Source organism: Metopolophium dirhodum, unplaced genomic scaffold (genome assembly GCF_019925205.1).
Source record: "Metopolophium dirhodum isolate CAU unplaced genomic scaffold, ASM1992520v1 scaffold2, whole genome shotgun sequence".
Classification (NCBI taxonomy): Eukaryota; Metazoa; Arthropoda; class Insecta; order Hemiptera; family Aphididae; genus Metopolophium; species Metopolophium dirhodum.
Genome location: NW_026869907.1, coordinates 62206 through 88336, shown reverse-complemented (window position 1 = coordinate 88336; position 26131 = coordinate 62206). Strand labels below are relative to the sequence as shown.

At 27.6% G+C, this 26131-nt stretch overlaps 1 protein-coding gene across 2 annotated transcripts; it reads left to right on the top strand.

The window, feature by feature from the left end:
- Positions 1-789: 789 nt before the first annotated feature.
- On the top strand, positions 790-26131 carry LOC132953366 (uncharacterized). Of its 2 annotated transcripts, none has more exons than XM_061025850.1 (8): positions 790-1066; positions 11558-11633; positions 13852-13994; positions 14066-14138; positions 16469-16721; positions 21891-21969; positions 24017-24114; positions 25582-26130. In XM_061025850.1, exons 1-8 carry the CDS (start codon positions 1026-1028, stop codon positions 25665-25667), a joined length of 849 nt encoding a protein of 282 aa, XP_060881833.1. In that variant the 5' UTR covers positions 790-1025; the 3' UTR covers positions 25668-26130. The 2 variants fall into 2 exon arrangements, with proteins under 2 accessions (XP_060881833.1, XP_060881832.1); XM_061025849.1 differs by lacking the exon at positions 790-1066 and adding an exon at positions 6613-7023 and having other exon boundaries at positions 25582-26131.

The following is a 26131-nucleotide window of genomic DNA, read 5'->3' as shown; positions in this document are numbered from 1 at the left end:
TTAAATTCTTAGTTTATTAATTTTTTTGAATCGCCGGATCGAGCGTTCCGAATCACCTGTTGTGTAAAGTAAAATTTCCAAAATGCCAAGAAACAATGATTTACAAAAAATACTTTTTTTTAAATAATATTTTCTGTTTTGGTTTTTAATTATAATACCGGTGTCCAATTTTTTTCAGTTTTGGTATTGATTTTGTTTTTGGTTTCAGTCTTACGACGGCTTATACCAGTTTCCAGCCCTGCATTTTTAACTGAGAGAAAAAGTCAATTGTAAATTAGAGGGGGCTTAAAATTTTTTTGTGACAATGAGTAATAGGAAACTGAGAAAAAGAGGGTCGCCAAAATGTGTGTACCTAGTTTTAATTAGCATAAAATAAACAAATGTATTAAACATTATACTTTTTATATTTTTAATGAAGCATGATTTCCATTGTTAAAATGTGTACCTATGTATTTTATTTAAAAAAATATAGGTATTATAAAATATAAGTAAAACCATAGATTTAAACTAATATTGAATTCAACCTAAAAATGCAATGTTGTTTATAACTTGAAGATACAACGTTGAATTCAACATTCAAATGCAATAATTCTTAAAACATTTTGGTCTGATGTTGGATTTAACATGTATATTATCATGTTGAATTAAGAGTAGGAATGCAATGTGTCTGATAACATTGTGGTGTAATGTTGAATTAAACCTTGCAGTACAATGTGTTATCAAGTCTTAAAAATTGGTTCAAATGATGTTTAGTATAAGGTTTATAAATGTTTATTAAAATACAATTTAATGAGTATTAAATGGTTAGTCAAATGTTTAATGTTGTTTTTTTAAGTTTTAATTAATGTCCTATTTAAGGTTTATAATATGTTTATTGGGATATTATCGTGAGTGCGAGCGGGTGGAATCCAATCGGACGCCGAACGTGCGTCGGACATTCGGGTCTGTATGTACGAGGTGTCATCTGGACGAGGAGACGTCGTGTCACATGCATAATCAACGTGGTTCAGCCATCGACCAACATCATGGACAGCGAGATTCGAACGGGCAGACAGACGTTTGCAAGGTTATGGTCGTATTGGACATCCTTAATAAAATTCATAAAAATTGTAAATTATTCAATATAGTATTATAATTTTTACCTACGTATATTACAATTAACAACAGTCAATGATATAATATTTTCAAAATAATCAAAATTAACATGGAGATTAATAGAGTCAAAGTCAACTGTGTCATTGAGCAAAATGATCAAAGTCCAAAACATTTCATTTAAATCGTAAAATAAACAATCATAGGTAAGCTATAATTAAAAGAAAAAATATTCGTCTTATTGAGAATATTATAGTCTATATAATTTAAAACAAACCTCGTTAGTATAACTATTAAATTGAATTCACACCAGCCATTTAAGTAAAATAAAAATAGTCGAAAAACGGTGTTTCGGCTCTCCTGAAAAGTTACAATAATGGACTTGGACTCTTTAGCCTCTCAGGTGCACATAATATCTGTTAAATGAATATTATACTGTTTGCATTACCATAAGCGAAACTCACGAGTAACGCGCTAACGCCACGCGGGACGGCTAAAAATTAAAATATAATATGATTTTGCTTCCATACATATGCAGAGCGAATTACACCCAAAATGAGTTAATTAATCATAATTTTTTTCGGGTTATTCAGCTAGTAATTATATAATTGAAAAAAAAGCCAATGAACATAAAATGGTACATGTAATTAATAATTTATTTTATGAATACAAAACAAATACATAGTTATTAGTTATAATAGAAGGTGAAAAATAGTGACAATACAAAACAAATACATAGTTATTAGTTACAATACAAAACAAATTCGTATATTATTTATAAAAATATTTGGTCTCCTCCCAGATAACCACGCTCTTCTACCGAAATGTGATGATAATAGTTATATAGAAAATTCTATCTGAAAGATTCTTTTTTTCTTTTTTTTTCTTTCTGTCTAGTTGAACTGAATAATGCGTTGTTATGGTAGTATAATATAGTGTTAGAACCATCGTTATTTATATCATAAAAGCTTCCGTGTAAGAATTTAATATTGTACGCATTACTGTTAAATAATCGAAGTATATTCTATAATAAAGGATTCGTCGTATTTATAAACGTTACAAGACATGTCAAATATTGCCGTGGTAAAGCGTGATAATATTATGTCGGGAGCAGTGGCGGTTCTAGCGTATGGACAGGGTGGGCAGCTGCCCATACCAAAATTTCTGGTGCCCCTTATTGGGGAAGGGGGAGGAAATGAGGAATATTATTCGCGGTTAAAACCTAATTATAAATCTACTGTTGCCCATACGAAAATGTAGTCCTAGAACCGCGCCTGGTCGGGAGCAGCCGAAATTCGCTCGCCGTCCTCAGAGCAACCGTTAATGCATAAAGTTTTCGCCGACTTGAGAAACTGGTCGGCAGACTTTGCCGAATTGGGATGTCAAGGCGACTTGGCCGGGCTGAAGATTAGGAGGCAATGGAGGTCAATGCCAAGCACACCGTCGGCATGTCGCGTTGATGTCGTGTGGGTGGAGGAAGCCACTATCCGCCGTGATCGACCGACGCAAACGAACGCCAACGAAATACGCAAACGTCCGTCTATGTGGAAGCGGACGAAGCGTTTCTTCGTCCGCTTGTTCGGATGAAGTTGAAGTTGCCGAGTGAACATCCCAACTTGGCAAAGTCTGCCGACCAGTTTCTCAAGTCGGCGAAAACTTAATGCATTAACCGGTTGATCTGAGGACGGCGAGCGAATTTCGGCTGCTCCCGACACATTATCACGCTTTACTACGGCAATATTTTACATGTCTTGTAACGTTTATAAATACGATAAATCCTTTATTATAGAATATACTTTGATTATTTAACAGTAATGCGTACAATATTAAATTCTTACACGGAAGCTTTTATGATATAAATAACGATGGTTCAAACACTATATTATACTACCATAACAACGCATTATTCAGTTCAACTAGACAAAAAGAAAAAAAGAGGTTATATACAATATATCAAATGTCATCAAAATTTCAAAGACTTATAATATGGTAATGTAAGTTTTACCAAACTTCTTTTTATAATTTATTGGTATGAATATTATGAAAATATTAAAATAATAGAAAATATAGACAATTCATTGCCCACATATTTCAATATTTGATCCGCCTAATTTGATCAAGTCAATCCGCAACAATACTAACATAGTAATATATTATATAATCGTAATTTTATAATTAATGTCTATATACCTGTTACTACTTTTAACATCTTATTTGTTTCTATAATATGACTACATTATGTCTATGTTATGACTCCAAAAAGTAAATCTTTGATTAGTATTACAAGTACCTACTACCTATATAATAGTAGTGTATAGCACCATAACTGACGCTCGTATTTACTCTGCAGGGGGTTTCCGAAAATACAAGCTTATTTAACTACCTACCCTGCTGGTATGTCAGTCCGTAAGTATTTTAAAAGGTTTAAAATCTGATATTTTACCACCTTGTGCTCAATTTACTATTTTAAATTACTATAAAAATTAACGAATAACGGTATCGATATGGATAAGTGGACACATACTAGTTGCGGACGAATTATTTAGGTCAGGAATTATAACATAACAATTGGTTAGGTTAGGTTAGGTTAGGGATAAGTTATTTGAAATATATTTCAATACCACTATAAGATGATTCCTTAAAGCAACGAATGCAATCGGTATTTTACAAATACAGTAACACCATTTAATCATTTGAATAAAAAGCCCCACATTTTTAGCAACCTATAAGTTATGGGTTATTCATAAATACTTCGTAAAATTAATTTTTATTATAAATGTATTTATTTACACACTTTCAATTTTTTTAATAAGCTATTCCGATTAGTTTCAGAGAAAGCTTAATACAAAATTAAAAAAGTGGGTAAGTGTTAATATTTTTTCTTTTTAATAAATTAAAATAAAACTTTTGATAACTTTTCATTACCACCAATGCTATTTAGGTCTACTTAGGTAGATTTAATTTTACATTATTGCAATATCATAAAAATATCTTAAAATTAAGTTATACCTAAGTATGATTAATTTATTAAAATTATCTTAGTAAATATTTTTGCAGAAACTTAAACTAGGTATTTAGGTTTCACTATCAGTATCAACAATTCTTTTTGAATTTTTTGAATCCACTTCAAATTGTTGATAAAATGCCCAATGGTTTTTAGGAATCGCATGCAAGTTACATAATGATAATAAGTCAAATTTTTCTCTGTAGTAATTTTTGTTGCATTTTGCAAAGCACACAATTTTAAGTCATTACAATTTAATGGTTTTCTGGATTTTTTTCTGGTGTCAATAATATTAAAATTTATACAAGAATAGCTTGTTTTATATTTAAGCAAAAATGGATTATCACGTTCGACTCTAATCATTTTTATTAAATTCCGAAAAACATTTTCGCCATTAAAATTTATTTTTAAATATCCAACCGTGCCAGTGGTGCGGGAGCCACGCGAGTTCGCGGGTGGCCCAGTCACTGCCGTCGCCCCGCGAACAGTAAAAGAACACTGCGAACGTCAGCGTGACCATATTATTATCCCATGCCCGCCCAGTAATCATATATATATGAAATTAGATTAAATAAAAACAATATTAGGTAACGATCCGTTATTAACAAATTTTTTTAGTGTCGGGTATTATTTTTTCAAGTTTAGTTGTATACAATTCACGAATATTTTTTAATCTGAAAAGTCTTAGGAACATAGTTTTTTAGTACCTTTTACTAAGCAAAATATATTATACTCTTCGCTCGAACATTTTTGAGATTAATAATAAGCATTGTATATAATATACTCATGTACAAATACATTTCGTAGCTATTTACGGAAGTGAATAATCGAACTATGACTTTAATGTATCCATGTAAAAAAAAAAAAGAATTAAAAAAAATGTTCAATAACAATTTAAAATACGCCACAGCTTTTGGTCGTTTTTGGCAATACATAATATATTAATTTAAATGTAATCCTGGGGAGGTACATATTTTATATTTAATATGCATATATATTACGGAATTGGCAATAAGACCACGGGGAGTGGAACTTTTATTACAATTTTTCAGAACAGAAATAGTTTTTTGTTTCGTACCAATCGTTTTACACCTATGGTGTTTCTCAAAGTAGTTGATCCGTGAGTGGCAATGTACCTAGATGCTTTTTCGATGAAGTAAAAAAAGAGAGAGACCGTGCATGTTTCAAAGAATTTTTTAATATTCATAAATACGTGTGTAAAATGTATCAATGCCTATTAAATAAGCCGAGTCTTCTAAACATTTTTTTCTAAAAATAAATATCAATAACAAATATTACTGCGAAGAAGCGGACCGTATTCCAACACAGCTACTATGTTATCAGTGAATCGTGTCGTTAGTATGATTCATTTGTTCGATGAGTACGATAACTTCAAGGATAAGTGGTTCTGACGATTTGAGTGTTGATGATGGAATCGAAAGTGTTGGTCCCGAATCCCACCTCAATAAATACTAGTCGTCCAACCCTTATTTTGATTGACTGTTGTATTTTAGTTTGATGATGGTCGATTAAGATGTTCTTGCTTTTATTCGATCCGTTTTCCACTGTCATTATTTGCGGGATTCCTGCCATGGCGGTGGTTGACCGGCCTCCTCTTCGTCCATTATCACATCTTTGTCCCATTTCTGTCTCATTTCTGGCGATTGTTATGCGGGGTTGATCGAAAACTTTTGCATATTATTAACGGCACTCTGTCGTGTCGTGTTTTACTCTGTTAGGTTTTGCATATTAAACGTTTTTCTTTTGCTATTTGAATATATCCGCGTGTGCTTGTAGCGTTGCGTGTCCAATTCACCTGGCCCGTTTGTACTTTTATTTATATCTTCTTTGAATTGGAATTTTTCAATTCGTAAATTGTACTTTTAATTTCACTAATATGTTTTAAATATTTGATATTATACAATATGAATGTAATATACAATGTATGACATTTTATAACACTTGAAATATTTCCGAACACCTGTCGAATGGCAGCCATGACCTGCAGTGTGTATATCGTAGTTACGCCGAGTCAAACATTCATGTCTATTGTGTTATCACGTGATTAAATAGCTGCAAATTGTACTTCCTACGACGGACGGTCGTAAAAAATAAATTGCCCGACGCGACAATAATACGTACATGCCCGTCACGAAACCACACACGCACACACACGCACACACACACACACACACACACACACACACACACACCTACACACATAAATATACACACACACACACACACACACACACACCTACACACCTACACACGCACACACGCATACACACACACACACGCATACACACACACACATACACACACGCACACACACCTACACACACACACACCTACACACGCACACACACACACATAAATATACACGCAAACACTCACGCGTACGTGTCTATACTGTTTTCCCATATAATTGGTATCGATAATCACCGGCCGTTGTCACCGTAAAACGTGCAAACACCCGTAGCCAAGCGTGCAGCTACAGCTGACTTACCGAAATGTCTCCCATCCACCGCTGTCGCGATAATAATACGTATACATATTTTCTAATCATCACACTAGTCGTCATCGTAGTCGTGTTGTTACCGCTGCTGTGAATCATATTATTATAGACGACACGTCTTGTATTTCGCGCAACCGCATTCGGCCGGGTATCCGTCACCACGCCGTTCCCCCCGTTTCGACCACCGATAAATGCGTCGTCGTCTCGCCGCGGTGTTCCGCGGTAAGTGGTCGCGATGCGCGATGGCCGCCCTGGCCCTCGGCTACGCGGCCCAATGTGTGGCCCGCAACGAACCGTACTGGGAAACGGACGTGGCCTACCTGCACTGGTCGACCGACGTGCCAGCGGTCACCGTGTGCCCCGCAGCTTCCGGTCCTCCGGCAGATCGCCTTCGACCGCCGACGCCGAGGTTGGTGTGATCGGTGAGAGGGGGGGGGGGGGCACGAAATCCTCGTTCGCTTTCATAGGGTTGACCGCCTAAATTCTAAATAATGAACGGTGGTGGGCAGCCGAATTTCTTTGCTATAAAATACGGTAAAAATCGAATATTATAATATATACATATATGACACTGTTCAATTACACGACATAGGTATCGGTTAAGTACTAGGTGCGGCTGGGGTGGGTATATTATTTTTACTCAATGTTTGTTTAGTATAATGTCGCAGTTAGTATTGCATAGTAATAACTACTAACAATAGCTTTGAATATTTAATATAACTTTAATAGTTTTATGGATATTATTATACATGGTCAAATATTATAAGTAAATGTGTACATTGCTGATAAATATTAACAGGAACTATTATCGCTAAATTAAACAGTAATGCCATCGTTATGATTTCTATGTTCGCTATGTTTCAATTTAAATGGCCAAGCCGATAGCACAAACATAGACTATAAACTGTCCATTAAATGCATTATTTCAATTCACTGGACTTCCTTGATCGTACATCTCATCTACCCTTCAATTATAATGGGCATTAAAAGTGGTATAAAATATTTTAAAAAAAAACATTAATAGAAAATAGTTTTAAATATTTGTTTATTAATTGTTTCTATTGTTTAGTTATAAAAACCAAATTTCAAAATTAACTTTAAAGACAAATATCACAAATACATCATTTTAATATTAGTATATACCTTAAAAAATCAAATATAATATGTATAGATAACAACAAAACATATAAAACAAAATGTCTATCTTATTCTGAACTTCAGATAGAATACATTTATAGTGCCGAGTTGAATTATTAATAATTATCATATGATTATTCAAATACTATTTTACCTAAGTGCGTATGGAGACATAAGTTTAAATATATTGATTTTTCTTAATGATCTTTTTTATAAGTATGATTTGTATCAGTTCGTAACAAATGTAGATATATAGTTTTGATAATGAACGAAATATTAAATATATTTATTTGTAACTCATCTATAGTATTCAAAATGAAAAATGTATAATATGTTTCAAATCATTAAATAAGTCATACGTCATTTCTTCATACAAGACAATTTGTTAATCAGATAATAATATAACAACGATAAGACACCTTCAAGTATAATTTATTTTACGGAAAAATCTGAGAAAGTTAAATAAAATATAAAGTAAATTGAAAAATATATATCTACCTCCAAGAAACGATAATTAAAATAAAACTTATTTTAAACATTAATTAAAAAAGTTTTTACGAAACGAATCAAATAAAAATCAATATAAATAAAAACAACAATTCATATATCTACTATTAACGATGATATACCTTCTTCATGCATGTACATTTTATAAGCCACCATTTTAGATACTACATGTACAAATCTATACAAATATTGGTAAGCTCACAAAGAGTTAGTATTGTATTACAACATGTGACCGATTTACTAACTGAAATTAATATAATATTATAATATAATAATATCTATTATTATACAAGTGTATATTAATAATTATGTTTGAATACAATGTATTTACTTAGAGGAGTTGTATAGGTAAGTTAAAAATATGTGAAAATTAAAAATAGTTAGACAAATAAAAAATATAAACTATAGGTATAATAAATCAAAATAAAATTGTATATACTAAAAATATATTTATGGTTAATTTTATTCCCAAAATTGAACCATTATTTCTATATGAACAAATATACATAATTAGTCAGATATCTAGACATAGTATCATAACATACTAACATACTATTACATAGTAATAATCTTTAAGTGATACAGCGATTTTGTTCTATTAGCCATTAGGTTTTTATTTTACTATGATGGTATTACCTAACCATAAATATTTCAAAAATTCAATTTGTTTTACAAGTTTTAGTTTTTAGTTTATAATGTACACATTCTAAAAAAAAACATTTAGTTTTGAAATTTTTACGTTGAAAAGTTTCAAATTCATTTTTCCTTACCTTTTCGACTTACGCCCCTTTATTGACCCGATATTATTTTTATTTTTTACTAAAAACTTTTATTTTGAAAAAGTTTCCGAAATAAATGTGATTATTGTGGATGCTATGGAAAATTCGATTTCACAGACTGAGCAGACCTTGAGACGTGCATTCAAGTCATTAAGTAGTACAGCTTTTGCAATCAAAATCTTTTATTTTTTTAACAAAAAACGATAATCTTATTTAATAACTGACAGTGGCACTAAAAGACATTTTCTTAAATAGTATGAATAATTATCAGTATAAATTTAATAATTAATATTCATCTTACCAATGAGTAAGTAAAATATTTATATTTGTAAGTATAATTTAATAATATAATTTTTGTAAGTTGTTTACTTATCCATTGGTTATTGTTCGTAAATCTAAAAAGTAAAACAATCAAAAAGATGATTTTTACATATTATTATTCATTTATTTTCGTTCAACTAATGAATTTTTATATTTTACGGTAAAAAAAATATAACTAATTTTAATAAAAATCCATGATATGATAATATTATTTTAATTTAATAAACTTTATAATTTATCACAAGAGTAGTTAATTTAAATTTAACTAGATTTAAAATAGACCTACATTTGGTTTTTATCGATTTAAATATAAGTCATCAGACAGAAGAAGGCAAAGATCGTAGAAGACAGAAAATTACCTAATACATATCATAAAAACAAAAAGTTTAAAATTATATTTTATACATTGTTACGAAGTATTATTTATTCTCTCTTTGATTTAAAAAAAAAAATAATATCACAAAAAAGTTTATTGGGCCTGTGGGGACTGTGCTTTTACACCCAAATCAAATTCTCTATCTGTCATCCAATGTATTCTACAATTTATTCCTGTGGTTATTGCTTTTATTCATACAGCCAAACAACAAAATATTTGTTTTGAATATTTGTATATTATAACGATCGTTACGATAAAAAAAAAAATAATATAAGTTTTACATTTATAATATTGTAATACGTTTATACTTTATATACTTATCTTGGTGATATTTATTAATATAATGCATGTTTTAATGGTTTGATATATTTTGAAAGAAAAATATTACTAAGAAACACCTATCATGTAACGACTTAGATGCGATAAATAAAATATATTAAATTTTATAACAATAGAATTGGAAATTCGAAGCCATTTTTCCGAGACTTGTCAAACGCAAATGATTTTAACCTATGACTAAAACACATTTGGAGGGTTATCAAACATATATATATATTATATATTATATAATATATAAATAAAGCATAATATGTAAATGTGATTCAATACCGAAAGTTCGTCCCTTAGATCATATTGATATTTTAGAACATTATTATTAATACGTTTTTGTTTCGCCATATTATACTTTCTAAAGCCTTATATTTCAAAGTTACATATTTTAAAACTTTAATATTAAAAGATTTTGAATTATTCTTAACACTTAATAATATAATTTATTTATATAAGAAATAGCGTTAGTTACATTTTGGATACGCTGTGTGCATACCAAATGTAATTAAGTGAAAAAAACTTAAGTTAACGGAAAAAATATATTTAAAAACATAATATAGGTACCTGTTAAGGAAAAATATATATATTTAAATTTACATACGATTAATTATTAGTAATTATATTTTTAGCTAACACTTAGGTATTGGTAAGTAAATATTTATTTCACCATAAAAATATTTTACTTTACATACAATTATACAAACTTGTCCTTAAAACTCTCAGATCACAAAAGCATTATTCAAATTATTCCATGTGAATATATTAATATATTGCTAGCGTAGCAAATTAATGAGTTACAGTATACTGATATTAACACCTAACTAACCTAACCTAACTATTATAATTAATATAATCCAGCTCAAGGTGTAATTATTAATTTCCTATACGAATATTTTCATTTACTTAGTTATAAATAATATACGTCTAAATTAATTTAATTCGGTTGGTCAATCCTTATATGTATTGCTGTATCGGTATGGTTATTACAAGACATTATGATAATGATAAGTCACGTTCATTTTATATTCTGTCCAAAAAAAAACCTAACCTATAACTTTTCAGTATTATATGTACTGATTTCTTGACGAAGTACCACGGGGCCTTAGGGCCTTCACTGTGTTATTAATTCACGTCATTATTTTATTTTATCAGTTAAGAGTGTTCATGTAACAGAATATGGCATGAATTAAATTTGTATTAAAAAAATACCGATTTCCCGAAGTCATTGCATTAATTACAACATGAAGTGTATTTTATTTTATGAATCGATACCAAGATCTTTCAGTGGAGTCGTAGTTACTGTATGAAAATACTGATAATAATAGTTTATATTATTTATTTTACACGAAAAAAAATATATATCTGCTTATCTTGTTAGTTATATGAAAAGAGTTTAAAATAAGTTTACATTTAGAATATATTTTATGTGTTGATTTAATTCATTATTATCTTTGTGAATATCTAAACAAATATTTTTTTATTTTTTTTTTCAGTAACCCAATGTTCAATGAGATTGACAATACCTTAAGCATAAATATAATAAAACGGACGAGCGAGTTTAAAAAAAAGGTAAACTTACAATAGAATAATAATCTGTGTAAAAAAAATAATAATTGAAATTCCTTTATAGTAACAAAAATCCGAGGTAGGTAGGTATAATATGCTCAATTTATTTAAACACAAATTTAATTTAAAAAGTACTTACAATGTGCTTTCAAAACTTTTTATCGTTACGTGTATTATTGTTTTTTATACACAGTATAATTTTCAAAATATTTAGACCAATTTCAATTTATATTAAAAGTAGGTCTACGTCAGTTTCGACTAGTAAGTCAACAATAATATTTTAGGTATATGGTATACAATTATAATATTACCTAATTAATAATACAATAGTTGTAATGTTTTTGGCGAAAATAATTGGTTAAAAATATCTACCGTTAACTATTAGAAAAATAATTTACTGATATTATGTATCATGTAGAAACCTATATGAATAAATAAAATAATATCCTTAGAAATATAGGCTGACAACCGGTCTTCACTTAGTATCGTTTTTCGAACCCAATGATTTCGTAGTTGATTGACGTCCATTACATAGACTTATTCAATGTCTATTGTAATACTTATTATACACCAAAGAGACATAGGCAATCGGTTTCAATTAGACATTTTTTAGAAAATTTAACTTTAAATGGAATTTATGAATGCTATTTTCGCATGGGTATTTTATTTTATTTCACAAAATGTTAACTTTCCTCTATAAAACAATGGGTTGTAAATACTACAAAATATTGTTTAAACTAAAAACTGTGAAAGTCTCCCAAACAAATATTCCAAAAGCAGACGATATTTCATATTTAAATATGCTCTTGTGACATCAGTTGACGTCGAAAACAGTAAATCTTCTATCTACAAAAATCTATTATTCAACTAACGACGATTATATCTCCTCAGACTTAACAGCAATATACAAAATTATACGGCACAACAAATATGTTTTTACAGGTTATAATTAGGAAATAAAATATATTTGATAACAAATTTGATTTTTTTATTATGTTTTCAGATTATTATATCAAAACACATGTACATACCTATGAATTATAATTGAAACATATCCAATTAAAAATCAAAAATATAAGTGCTCAGCGTATATTTTGTTTATAATTTAAGATATTTAAGTAGGTACCTAATACATTTTTTTAATATTACCTATTTCAATTAATTGCTTTACGCGAGACGTGCTATTGATTTTCCATGTAATAATATTGTTATTTATATTTATATTTCTTTATTGTACTATTTTCCCAAACCAACTTTAAGTGTTTCGAATAATCGTGATAATCCTCAGTGGTTTGTTTGTAGACATATTGATTTTTATCATAATTCAAAAAAATATTTGATAATGCGTATAGTAAGTTTTATTTTTTTTATCTTTTCTTGAGTGGATCATTTTAGTGACACATACTTGATAAAACTCCTGAAACAAGGTTTTGGATGAACATATTTTTTTCGTGTGGATAAATATTATAAAAAATACCGAAAATAAAATTATTCAGGGTTATTCAACTCAATTATATCAAATCATATTACATAAGTTATTTATCGTTCGAATAAAAAATGTACAGTTGACATTTATAATATAAAGTATTTTCTGTAGGCTACGACTTAAGTGTATTTCATTTTTCTTGATAATATGTTGCTTTTTTGGTATTTTAAATACAACCTATTATGAAAATTTATGGGGAAAAAATGTAAATATCATTTTAATTTTCATAGAACGATACGATAGATATATGGTTCTATAATATGTGCATTACTGACTACGTTTAAAAATGAAACTAGAAAGGTTTAGCATGTTTACTAAGCGTATAAATAAATATATATAATATGTATATATTATCTACTTTTTTTACACTTCTGTAGAAGTTAAAATTACACTCTTGGGATCTTAATGCTGAAAATATTGCTTCAAATGTATCCCCAGTGCTTTTTTACAACCGAAATAAAACCGCAATCAAAAGTATTGTTATGACGCCTAAAAATGGTCTATGGATAAATACTTGAAAGAAAATGCCTAAACTATTGTGTTTCATGTATTAAGAAATATAATAGTTATTTCAAATAATAAAATGGTCAATCCGACACGTAGAATTCGAATTATAAAAAACTTTGATATTTTGATATTAGTCATGTATCCATGTAACATACTTACGTACTAAAATATATGTTGTGTTATGATTGGAAATTAAACTGTGCTATTTTTATTTTTCACTAATTGTAGGATAGTTTTGTAATGTGTACAAATATGTTTAAACATTGTTCGTGGAATGGAAAACCATTCAACTGTTGCAGACATTTTCAACCACACCGATTCATCATTGAAAACCCCTGTTTTTGCATGAATTCTCTACAAACAGTTAACAAGTATGGTTATACCTATGTCACATACCAAAAACTAAAATTGTATAATATAAATAATATTTAATACTCGTCAGGAAAAAGAAATTAGTCGTAAGCCATTTTTCAAAAAATGGAGAGTTAAAAATGGAATTCAATGAGCCAGTTGAGGTGAGCAATTTATTATTTAATACAACTTTATTTATAGAATCAACAAAAAATTCAAGATGTTTGATACAACATTCATATAATAACAGTAATAATTATTATATTATTTTATGTTGTGTTAAAATATTAGTTATTCTATATTATAATATACTAAAAATTAACTAACTTTTTTTTCAGTAAACATTTTTGTAATTTATAGTTATAGGTACTTTTTCATTTTACAATTCACATGTTTTCAATCAGTATTATAAAGTTGATAGTTCCTAGTAGATAGTTAAGACGTAAGAACTAGATAAATTTGATTCAAAAATGTTCATTATTCAATAGTTTTGAATAGTTCAATCATATAACCTAAGTATATATTAATACTAACAAATGCACCTCCCTACGTCTCAGATTTTTCCCTTCATTCAGACCTAAAACTAAAAACAATAGCAGAGGAATCCAAAGTTTCTATAAAAGATTCTACAACCACCTAAGCACTCATTCGAATCCACTTATCAAAAAATTGGCCTCCGCTACCATACCAGGTAATCCCCCAAGACGCCTAAAGCGCAAGTGGTGTCGTGATTTGTTATAGTAAAAAAAAAAAAAAATCAAGTAATTAATTAAGTAACCACAGAAAGTGTCATCAATGGGTGGCTCCTTTCATCAAATTATTTTCCTGTGTATATTACTCTTAGCATATATTCTTATTGTATTAATGATACAGATTGTATATTACTTGTAAAAATAAAAAAAAAAAAAAAGTATATATTAATACATTGTACTCATATCTATCGAAAGTATTTTACAAAATGCAATCTTGTTCTCAGTTATCAATTATAAGTATAATAGAATATTTTTTCATATTTTTAATTTATATAGTCAGTAGCTAAATAATGTTATCAATGGACAGTTGAATAAATAATAATTCATAATTTAAAGTTTTTATACATAAATATTGAATATACAGAAATTTTTAAATAAGATTTGAATTGTATTTGAAACAAATAATATTGACTTCAAATTTAAGTGACGAATAAAAGAATACAATTTTAATATCATAAATCGATTATTTTCAATACAATTAATATATTTGTATAAATTAACCTAGAGATTATGAATAAATCCAATTAATAAAAATGTTTTTATAGTATGTAGAATTCACGGGGAAAAAATGTCTAAACAATTATAGCTGTTAAAATTATAGATGGTATATACGTTGTCTGGTTGTCATATAGCTGATATAGTAATTACCGTTTTTGTTGAAGTGTATTTTATCAATAAATATAAAATAATAATATCATACAAAATTCTTGACGGTACCTATAATATTTTACAAATATTAAGCAATAACTATAATTGATCCTTTAAGATATCATTGGACATAACTGCCCTCTAATCATTACTTTTTAATCATTTTACAATAATCATAGATAATAAAACATTATATTATTATATTATTTCACGTAATGATTAAACACAAAATAACATACTCGTATCTACTCATTACATAATTATTTTATTTTATTATAAGGGATTGGAGCAAAATCATTGTTTTATTTGTGTAAATAAAGCCTTCTATCATAATGTATTATTAATAATTATTGTTTTATATGGAGATTTTTTTATTTCTAGTCACTTTTATATATGAACTCAAAACCAGTTTAAGGAAATATTTGTAGGCTGTTAATTATTATTGTAATTTATGTTTCAATAATATTCGGCATACTAATAAGTCGCTTCAGAAATATATATACAGTTTTAAAATATAATAATTTAATTTTTCAAAAGGTAATAATTGTTATGCCGAGGACAGTAGTTGATGAATTTTATGCATGCCAATGGTCAAAACTAACGTTTCCCTGATATCCGTATTTTTTTTAGAACTTTCATAAAAATAATATTTATTCATATCGTGAAAATAATAATAATGATAACATTTGTTGTCTGATTAATTAATTATTCAACCAAGACATGACTTGACAATTTAAATTTTAACGAGACCGTGTAAATTATAGCGTAGTAATAATTATTATTATAATTTATGAACAAAATAATTATGAACCATCTTGCCCTTTTCTCGGTAGAAATTGACTTGACTGGACAAATCGTGATTATTAATACACGGACGTCTTGCCAGCTATGAATATGCAACGCGAACAATGATTTCAATATAATATATATATATATACATAAATTAATGTTTACCTCCGATGGTTGGTATGTTACGTTTGATGTTTATCTACTATCTATACATTCGAAGGCCTGTTCGTCGGGATAACATCGCCAACTGTTATATTTTAAATTTATACTGAACTGCGAGGCGTACCGTTTTTTTTTTTTTTTAGATTTCACTGCACAGTTCGGTAGACGTACGATTCGGGGAGGAGTTACAGCAACAATACGTTACGATAAACGCGGGCGACGAAATGGAACTGTTGTATACGACCCGTCAAATCGTCGAGGATGTTTCGTTGGTAGTTTTGGACTTGACCAAACGTGGATGTTCGTTGCAAGACGAGAGAAAGTTATTTCATCACCCCGTTTACAGTAAATCCGCCTGTTTACTAGAGTGTGCTTTGCGCCAACCCGGAGTATACGGTAAGATATTGAGGAAATAAATGTTCCGAACCGTATAATATAAACTATATAATATGTACCATACAATTATATGTGTATAGTATCTATCCGTTCTTCCCAGTAACAGTGATCCTTATTCCGAATATAATACGTTCCATTTGGACAGTACCTCCATATAATGTATACTTCGCACAACAACGAAAAAACAACGTATTGTCTAGAAAACAATAAATAATCTGTGTGCTGAACAATGTACGCGCGTAATAATATCATCTGTAATATCGGGCAATACGTTTTTACTTGTTATTAATTTTCCATGGAACCACCGAATAAAGCCGGTAACATATAATATCATAAAATATATCATGTTATTATCTACCATTTTTAGCAATACAATTCAATGACATATTATTTAACACTTATTTTAGATTTTACGACCACACAAAATGTACGATTCTAAAAATATGATATGATACATCCCGCCGATTGGAATTAATTAAGGTTGAATCGTTCGACACTAAAGACAACAATAAATTATGATGCACAATATTTAAATTTATACCCGGTTTTTTACTGTAATTATTAATTTTTTTAATTTTAATAATTATTCAAACATAAGATATTAAAATATGCTTTGTTATCCGGTCAATATTGTTTATTATTATTCTGAGATCATACACAATCTGTGCCCAGCAAAATTAGTATAATAATATATGATATTCGAATAGTTAGGCATGAATATTTTGATTAACATATTAGCCATTTAGAAACCATCCATTAGTAACACTTGACTGGTAATTGGTTGATCAGCTGTCTGTTGCCAAAACTGTTAGTAGTGCATTAACATGGATTGTAAGCCATTAACACTGAAATGAATAACGAGAAAAATCTTGATAGCTACAGCAAGTTATTTGTCATTTTTATTATTTGTAATTTGTATGAAGATGACTGGAATTAGAAGGGCAATATATTGAGTATTGAATGAATGATTCGAAGCCATCAATGGAGTTTATCAATATTTAATTAATATCTAACGCGGAAGAGGCATATATACTCCTCAGTATATACCATAGAGGCCTCTATACTCGGGATGTTGGCTTGTGAATAGAAAGAATGTTAGCGTTATAGCTCGCTAGTAATGACAAATGGGTAACTTAAATATTTTATACTAACATGATTATTAGTAGTGGAATCTTCTCAAAACTGAAAAAGTAAATAAATAGGTTTCGTATTAATAGAGAAATATTGTAATTTATGACCTAATCTAATCTACTCAATAAAATATATATATTATCTATACTATTAGTCAGTATTCTACTTATATAATGTTATGTGTATTCAATTATATTACACCATGTGATATTGTATTTATACAGGTAACACCGTCTCCAGCTCCGTCAGTAAATATTTTTTTACAATAATATTTTTTTTTCAAAGCTATAACTACATTAAGAGCAACGGTTATATTTTTTTAGATTCTGAACGGAGAGACGTATGTTTTGATTTTACAATGATGTGTGTTTTTTAATATTTTTTTTTGTTCTAATTAATTTGTAGTTCAACATTTATAAAATATTCAACTTTAATAGTTAAGGATTGAAAATTAAGAACAACGATTATCATAAATAGTTCATACTGTAACCAAAAAATCTAAAAAATATATAAAAACTGTTTTTATGTCTCTTATAGATATTTTAATTTCAAGTTTGAACGAAATTAGATATTTAAATAAAGATTTTGTTTTAACTTAAAATATTATTCGTTGGTACTTGGACATTTTAAAGTATATTATTATATTTTATAGTTTTATGTACATAGTAGCATTATCAAAATCAATTTTTTTGGCAAAAAATTGTTTATCCTACTGTAGTAGTGTAGTACTGTAGTACTAATGCCTAATAGTAACATAAATTACTTTAATAGTTTGATCACAATAATATCATAAAATATATTTATTAATATTATAGGTTGATAGACGGTTTTCGCTTATGATTCGTTTTTTGTATACATTGCGTTTATATCATTGAATTTAAATTAAACCCACCCTTTAAAGCTACCCCTCTAAACTCCTACTGTACAGCTGAGTGACTTTCTATGGTTTGGTTTTAGTTTCATAAACTCCCAATAAAAAATGTTTTCGTTTATTTAAATATTTAATATATGAAAGTATATGATATTGTCTGATTATACTTCTATAACTTATATTATGTAAATATTTTCAATGTTAGATTCTTAACTTTCATGAAATATTCAAATATACCAATGAATAAAAATCAAAGTCCTGTCAGGAATATTCTGGGTGATTATTTTATGAACTAACATTCATTGTTCTAAAAAGAATAAACTTTTTTTAAAATGTATTTTTACACAATTAAAGATGCATGCACTTCATTATTTCAATACATTGCTCTTATGTTTTTTCTTAATATAACATTAATTAATTTTAAAAAATACCTACGAAACCTATAAAACTTCTAACAAGTATATTATGCGTTAAATAATATATTACTTTTTAAACAGAATCGTTGTGTGATGATAATAAATTTTACATTTACAGCACTTGGAATAAATATGAAAAAATAAAAATAAACAAAATTAAAACAAAATAGTTTTTTAATTTTTATATTAAATTTCATCGAAAAGATCAATAAAATTTAATTTTGTATAATACAATACTGTTAAACTTTAAAATTATTTCCAGGGAGTGGAGAGATGAATATATTGGCTTTACAATGATGTGTTTTATTTTTTTGTGTCTGTGTACACGATAAGTAAGTAGTCGAAATAATGCTTAGATTTTCAACTTCAGTATCTTGTCTGATGGGAAAGTGAATCTAGTTGGTGCATTGTAAAGGACAAAATTTTAATTAAAATTCCCAATAGATTTTAAAAGCACCGGGAAAAACAAAAAAAATACAAAAGAAAAACGGGAATTTTTAAGCAAAATCGGTGTTTGATAAAATGTACCTATTGACAAAATTTTTTTTATAAGTATTTAAAATTTGAATTTTGATATAAGGCATAAAAATGACGAAAATGTGCAAATTATACTGAGTTAGAAATTCATTAAAATATTATTTTTAAATCAAAAATTTGAAAATTAATCAAAAAAAAAAATACACCGGAAAGTCAAATTACATTTTTATGAGCGTTTGAAGTTCAAATTATAACAAAATTGCATATTTACTCGATTTATCATGTAGCGTTTCTTATTTTGTTGTTATTCAAAAACGAATAATTGTAGATACTTGAAATTTACACCATATGTGTCCCATAAATTCCAATACTTGACACAATTTTCAAAATATTTTGACTCATTTTGAGCTGTTTACGGACATTTTTAATTTTCAATTTTTTTAGTTTTATTTTCTAGAATTGTCAAAAAATTGATTTATTTGTTAGGTCAAAAAGCTTGACAATCTTATACAAGGCTGATATATTGTTACTATAGCAGTTGGAAAATATTAAAAACACATAGGCACAATTTCTTTTTAAAAGCATTTTAAGTTCAAATTTTTCCAAAATGTATCAAATTTAAAATTTAAATTGATTTTGTAGTTAAAAATGTCCAAAATGTTCAACTTTTTTATATATTTTTATATATCCTAGGCTGAATGAACGTCTTCACTCAGAATCGTTTTTCACATACAATGATATCATATCATTGAATTCAAATTTAACACTATCTATTACAGTGACTCATCTGTAACCTACTGTACCACAGAGCGACACCCAGTTTTTTTGTTTGAAGTTACCTTTATCACTTGTAATTCTTTAATCTTAAATTTTGATGACTATGATTTTATAAATAATTGGATCTTGTAGATAGAATTTTGAAAAAAAAATAAAAAGAGTGACGGAGTGCTATACAGTGCTACAAGTGGGTCACTGTAATGGTGGTATTAAATGATAAAATATCGTCGAGTTCGAAAAAACTATTCTGAGCGGAAACAGTTTGTCAAGGATATTTTATATTATATTTATATTGTTATTATTAATGCGGTAGCCGGTAAGTTGAATTAATATTATTTTAATATTATCATATTTGTATAAAATAATAATATACTTTAGAAGTTTCAAGTACCTACGAATAATATTTTTAAATTACAACACAAAACTAAAATCGTTCTTCTTCGTTTAAATATCTAATTTCGTCCAAACTTGAACTTCAAATAGCTATAAAAAAAACTGTGTTTATATCTTTTTTAGATTTTTTGTGTATATTATGAACTACTTACGTTGAACCATGTTTTAAATAAAGCCATTCAATCATTTATACAAAAAAAACAAATAATATCCTGATTTGTCCTTCTAACTTTTAGAGTTTTAAGCTTTAAATAAATAAATATAGATTAATTAGATGAGTGGGGCTGACGTTAGATATACATTAATTATTACATACTAACTCTAAAAAAGTAATTTTTAATTGTCTCAAGATACTGGATAGGGCAAGTAGAATAAGGAGACTAAATTACCGAGTTGTAATCTAAAACTGATCAGATAAAGGCACAGTAGTGAAGTTCAGACTTTGACAAAATTCGTCAAAACCACGAATAAGTGTAAATTATTTTGTATTTACAAATTAATTTAAATTTTAAGTTTAATGCTAGAAAATGTAATACAATGTTTTTCATCGGTTGATCTTACAACAGTCTAAACGTATGGAAAAAATTGTGTCCCCCGGGCCCCGGCAGTATCTATACTTAAATATTACAAAAATTAGAATTTGAAGAAGTGCATCATTATTTATTATATGATAAAAAAGGGATGAGAAATGAGAATACTTGTGAATCACCCTGATTAAAGTATAATGGGGTAAAATGTACAGTTATTGGCACCAAATATGTTCCATTCAAATTGTGAATAATCAAATAAAATAATACGATAACACATGGATTGATGATAAAACAGTATCAGTGTAACCGTATAGTTAAGATAAAATTCATAATCAAATACTTACTATTTATACGAAAAACAAAATTACTTGATGCCAATGACTATACCAGTGCAAATAATAGTACAGTATATAAATAAAACTAAAATAGGTCTATTTGTGTTAATTTAAGCAAACATTTAAAAATAAAATATATATTTTTGTTTTTGATCAAAAAATATGTAATATTTTTAAATATCTTATTATAGTAAGACGATTATTAATTATCTGTATTATGTAATATATTTTTGTTATAGCTAAAAATTATACGTTGTGCGATTGTCCTCCGACATGCGCAGAAATGGAAATAAATGCCGTATGGAATGGAACCCAAAGGTATGTTATTAATTACTAAATAAGTTTGTGTTTATAAAAAAAGTTTTGGGGATTAATTTCGCTTACCTAAGAAAATAAGTTTCGTTAAACTATGTTTTAATATATATAGAATTTAGATAAACATTTAATGAGTCCATCATAAAGACGTTATCGCTCAATTCCTTTTAATATATACGCGAGCTTTTAGGTAGATCAAATTTAAAATCTATCATACTTGATTGAGTTACTATAATATGTTTCAGTGGCGTTTTATATTTTACATTAATTATCGCCCATGAATCATGATACGAAACCAAAAACTTTCTAGAAATACGTGAAACTATTGCATTTAAATGAAATTGTATAGTATAATATAAATCATTAACTATGGCATACAATGTGTTTATTGCATAATAATATGAATTTAGATAGCTACAATAAAAATATACTCAAACTTTCTGAACAAAAATAAAACATTGTTGAATGTTTTCTGTGTGAACGGCAGACAGAAAAACTTTAAAAAATTAATAATCCATTTTTAACTTTGGATTTTTGATGCATTAATATTATTATACAGGCGCTAAAATTTCATATAGTAATAGCCCCCCACTTTAATTAGCCCGTTCCACCCACATTAATATCCATTCTTTGTCAGCATTGAGTGAACGATACGCGACGCTGGCGAGAGGAGAAAAAATTGGGATTTGGAGACCGGTTAAACCGTGGGACGTAACCGATATTACCTATGACGTGGTAATGAAAATTTTAAGAAGGTCAATGTCAAACAGTGATAGTAATGCTCCTGTCAAAGTCAGTAGACCAGTATAGTTACTAAACTGTTATACTTGTGGTTCTTGCATGACGAAATTATTACAAGCAGCAGATTACACAAATAGAGAATTTTTAAAGATATAGATAGACAAACAATTGTTTAACCATGCACCAATTCAAATTCGGATAATTTAAAATATAGATGAATAGTTCTCGTAAATCGCTCTCGTAGTAAACAATTATGATGACTTCACTGAACGAATAAATTTAATGTTAATTTTGTATTTATAGTATTATCGAGTATCGACTTTTGTTATCATTCAAGTGTTCTGTAATAATAAAGGATTCCAAACTTTCTAGACACGCATTGTATACGCACATATTATAACATAGAAGTTAGAAAAATTAAACTTAAAAATAAAATGAAACACATGGATACAGTTTATATTACTATTATAGCATTATAATTAATAGGAGTATTCAATATGGCATATAACAATGTATAAAAAATACAAAATATATACCAACCTTAACGATATTTGATATATGTCGGCTTTTAAGCATTAGTCGAATATGTATCCAGTTCTTTATGTTTATATCAAAAATATCTCCAGAAATGGGAAGAGGAAAATCATACAATTAATCGTTGTAATAAATTGTATTCGTGTTAGGTACCTACTACCTATATATATTTCAACTGGTTTAAAACGGAAAACTATAGAAAGATAGATTAATTTTTTAACCTGGTTGAAGCCTGGTAATGAAACGAGTATATTATGTATAAAGGACTTTAAGTAAAAACATAACACAATGTCAGATAACTCAATATTTTATCCTGGTTAACCCTCTTTTTGACACACATATTATTATATTTTACTTTACAGTCTGAACCGGTGTTCTCAAACGTGTATACGTGTAACAAACATTTATTTAATCAAACAAGTTGAAATTTGTTTTCAATGATTTGTTTCAATAATTATTTTACAAAAAAAAATGTGTACATCTTTGTAATATCTAGAATTAAATACAGTTATTTTATAATAATTATAATAATTATAATCAATAGAAAAATACATGTTACCTTAGTTTGTTTTGTTTAATTTGGATTTAGTATTTATAAACAAATACAAAAAAAGTTAAAAAAAGGTGTTTTTCCCGCAAACCTTGAACCGTTGGTAATTTGAGCTTGAAACCAGTGGTCTGCAATATGCAAATAAATTATTCATTGGCATCGAAAGAAATTATTTAAAAGTAAAGGGGATAATAAATTGTTAAAAGTATCAATATATGTTTACAGATCGGTCGATAATGTTACAAGAAGCATTCTCACGATGACAAAACCAGCAACGGAGCGATTGGTAATGAAAGCCAGAAAAGATTACGTTGATTTAATAGGTAAACATTCTTAAGACATGCATTTAAAATAATTACATCTTCGTTGAGTTTTTCTGAGGTATTTTATGCAACTACTTTAATCAACATTCTTTTAATATAGCACTATGGTATATTATGACACAATAACACGTTAGGCGCCTGTAACTTAAATTGTATGTTTATATTATATAAGTTATAATTTAACAATTAAAAATATTTATTTAAATTGTTTAAATAAATAAATCCCCGTAACTGAAGAATATTGTATAAAACATTATTTAATTACAATACGATACGAATAATAACTTTTCATATTGTGGTTGGAGTTATTTTATAATTAAATAAAATCTCAAGATGGATAAAATATTTTAGGAATACTCATTACGGCTACAATGTTGTCATAATCAGTGCCAAATACAAACCAATTTTACAATAGGGTTTGGTACCGGTGAAGCCAACAAATAACATTATAGTCGAAATGCGTACTTCTTAAGAACACAAGTACATATTATATTTTGTACATTTCGGGTTTTTATTTAATTCAAAAATTGATAATTAACAGTTCACACTATAGCAAATATGTACAATTTAGGTACCTAACATCAGTAACATTTTTTATTTATTTATTAGTTGGTGTATACTAATGCAAATCTGTCCTTTATAATAATAACAAAATATGCAGACTTCTGGTAATCTTAGTGTAAAAAAATGTAACATAGAATGAATAATATAAGTGGTACATAAATAACCATATATCAAGTTACTTAGTATGGAAAAATTAATATAAACAAAATATAAAATATAATTATAAAAAACCAAAAAAACCTGATATAATTATATAACACTGCAAACAATAATGATATTCATTTTTATTTCTTATCCTTCATTTTTCTTTATTATTGTATCCTTCCTGCTTATTATATAATATCTTTTAACAATAATATCGATTTAAATTTAAAACAATTTCGGGAAAGAACAAATATATCTAAGTTGACACAAATTGTTTTTGTTAAGATTAACACTTTTGAGAGAAAACAATTTATACCACTGTTATTTTCAAAATGAGGGAATAAAAATAAATATACATTTTGTGATTTTTAATATGGAATTCAAAAACGAATTCCAGAAAATAACTCGGGATGAACAATATTTTAGTTAACAAGATCGAAGATAAACTTGATATCAGCTAACTTGTGTCTAAGGGAAAGGGAATCTAGGCCAATATAATTTTGAATTAGATAGAAAGTGTCTCTGGATAAAGATATATCTATCACAAAATACATTATTTTTAAAAACTTATTTTATGTTTATTATCTACAGAATATATATGTGTATTAATATACAGATTAATAGATAGATAATAATTATTGATTTTAAAAGAAGTATAATTTAATCAATATTATATTATGTATTTTTGAGAGTTCGATAATATTATTAATATAAATGTGCATCATGATTTTATTCTAATACATTTTGTAATTATTTCAGTTATCGTTGCCTGCATGTTACAATTGTTCGCGGGAATTAATCTGTTGGACATTCCAAAATTTTTATGCAAGAAAACTAAACCCTGAAATGGTATAGCTTTTAGTAGATAAGTTAAGTTAAATTTAAAATTATCATTACATTTTTATTATTTATTCGTAATCCTACATTCAATAACTTATTCGAGTTTTTGACAGTTTATTATTGATTTCATATAGATAAGTTTCTTTCAAATCGTAGCTTTAAGTAAAAAACAATTTTAAAACTTGTATTCTTTTGTCATAGTTATAGTAATATAGTATACACTATTCTCTTTACATTTGATATAAAATCAATTATATCATTATTCCTTTTTTCTCTCATTATTTATTGAAATCATATTATACATATTTTATACCAATAGGTTTTAAAAAAGTAAATTCATATTATAATATTATGTCAAAAATCTTTATTATATTATGTTTAACAATGTATTATTATTATTGGTAATTAGAAATCATAAATCATTGTACTATTACTTTAATATTGTTTGAATATATGTATAATGATTATT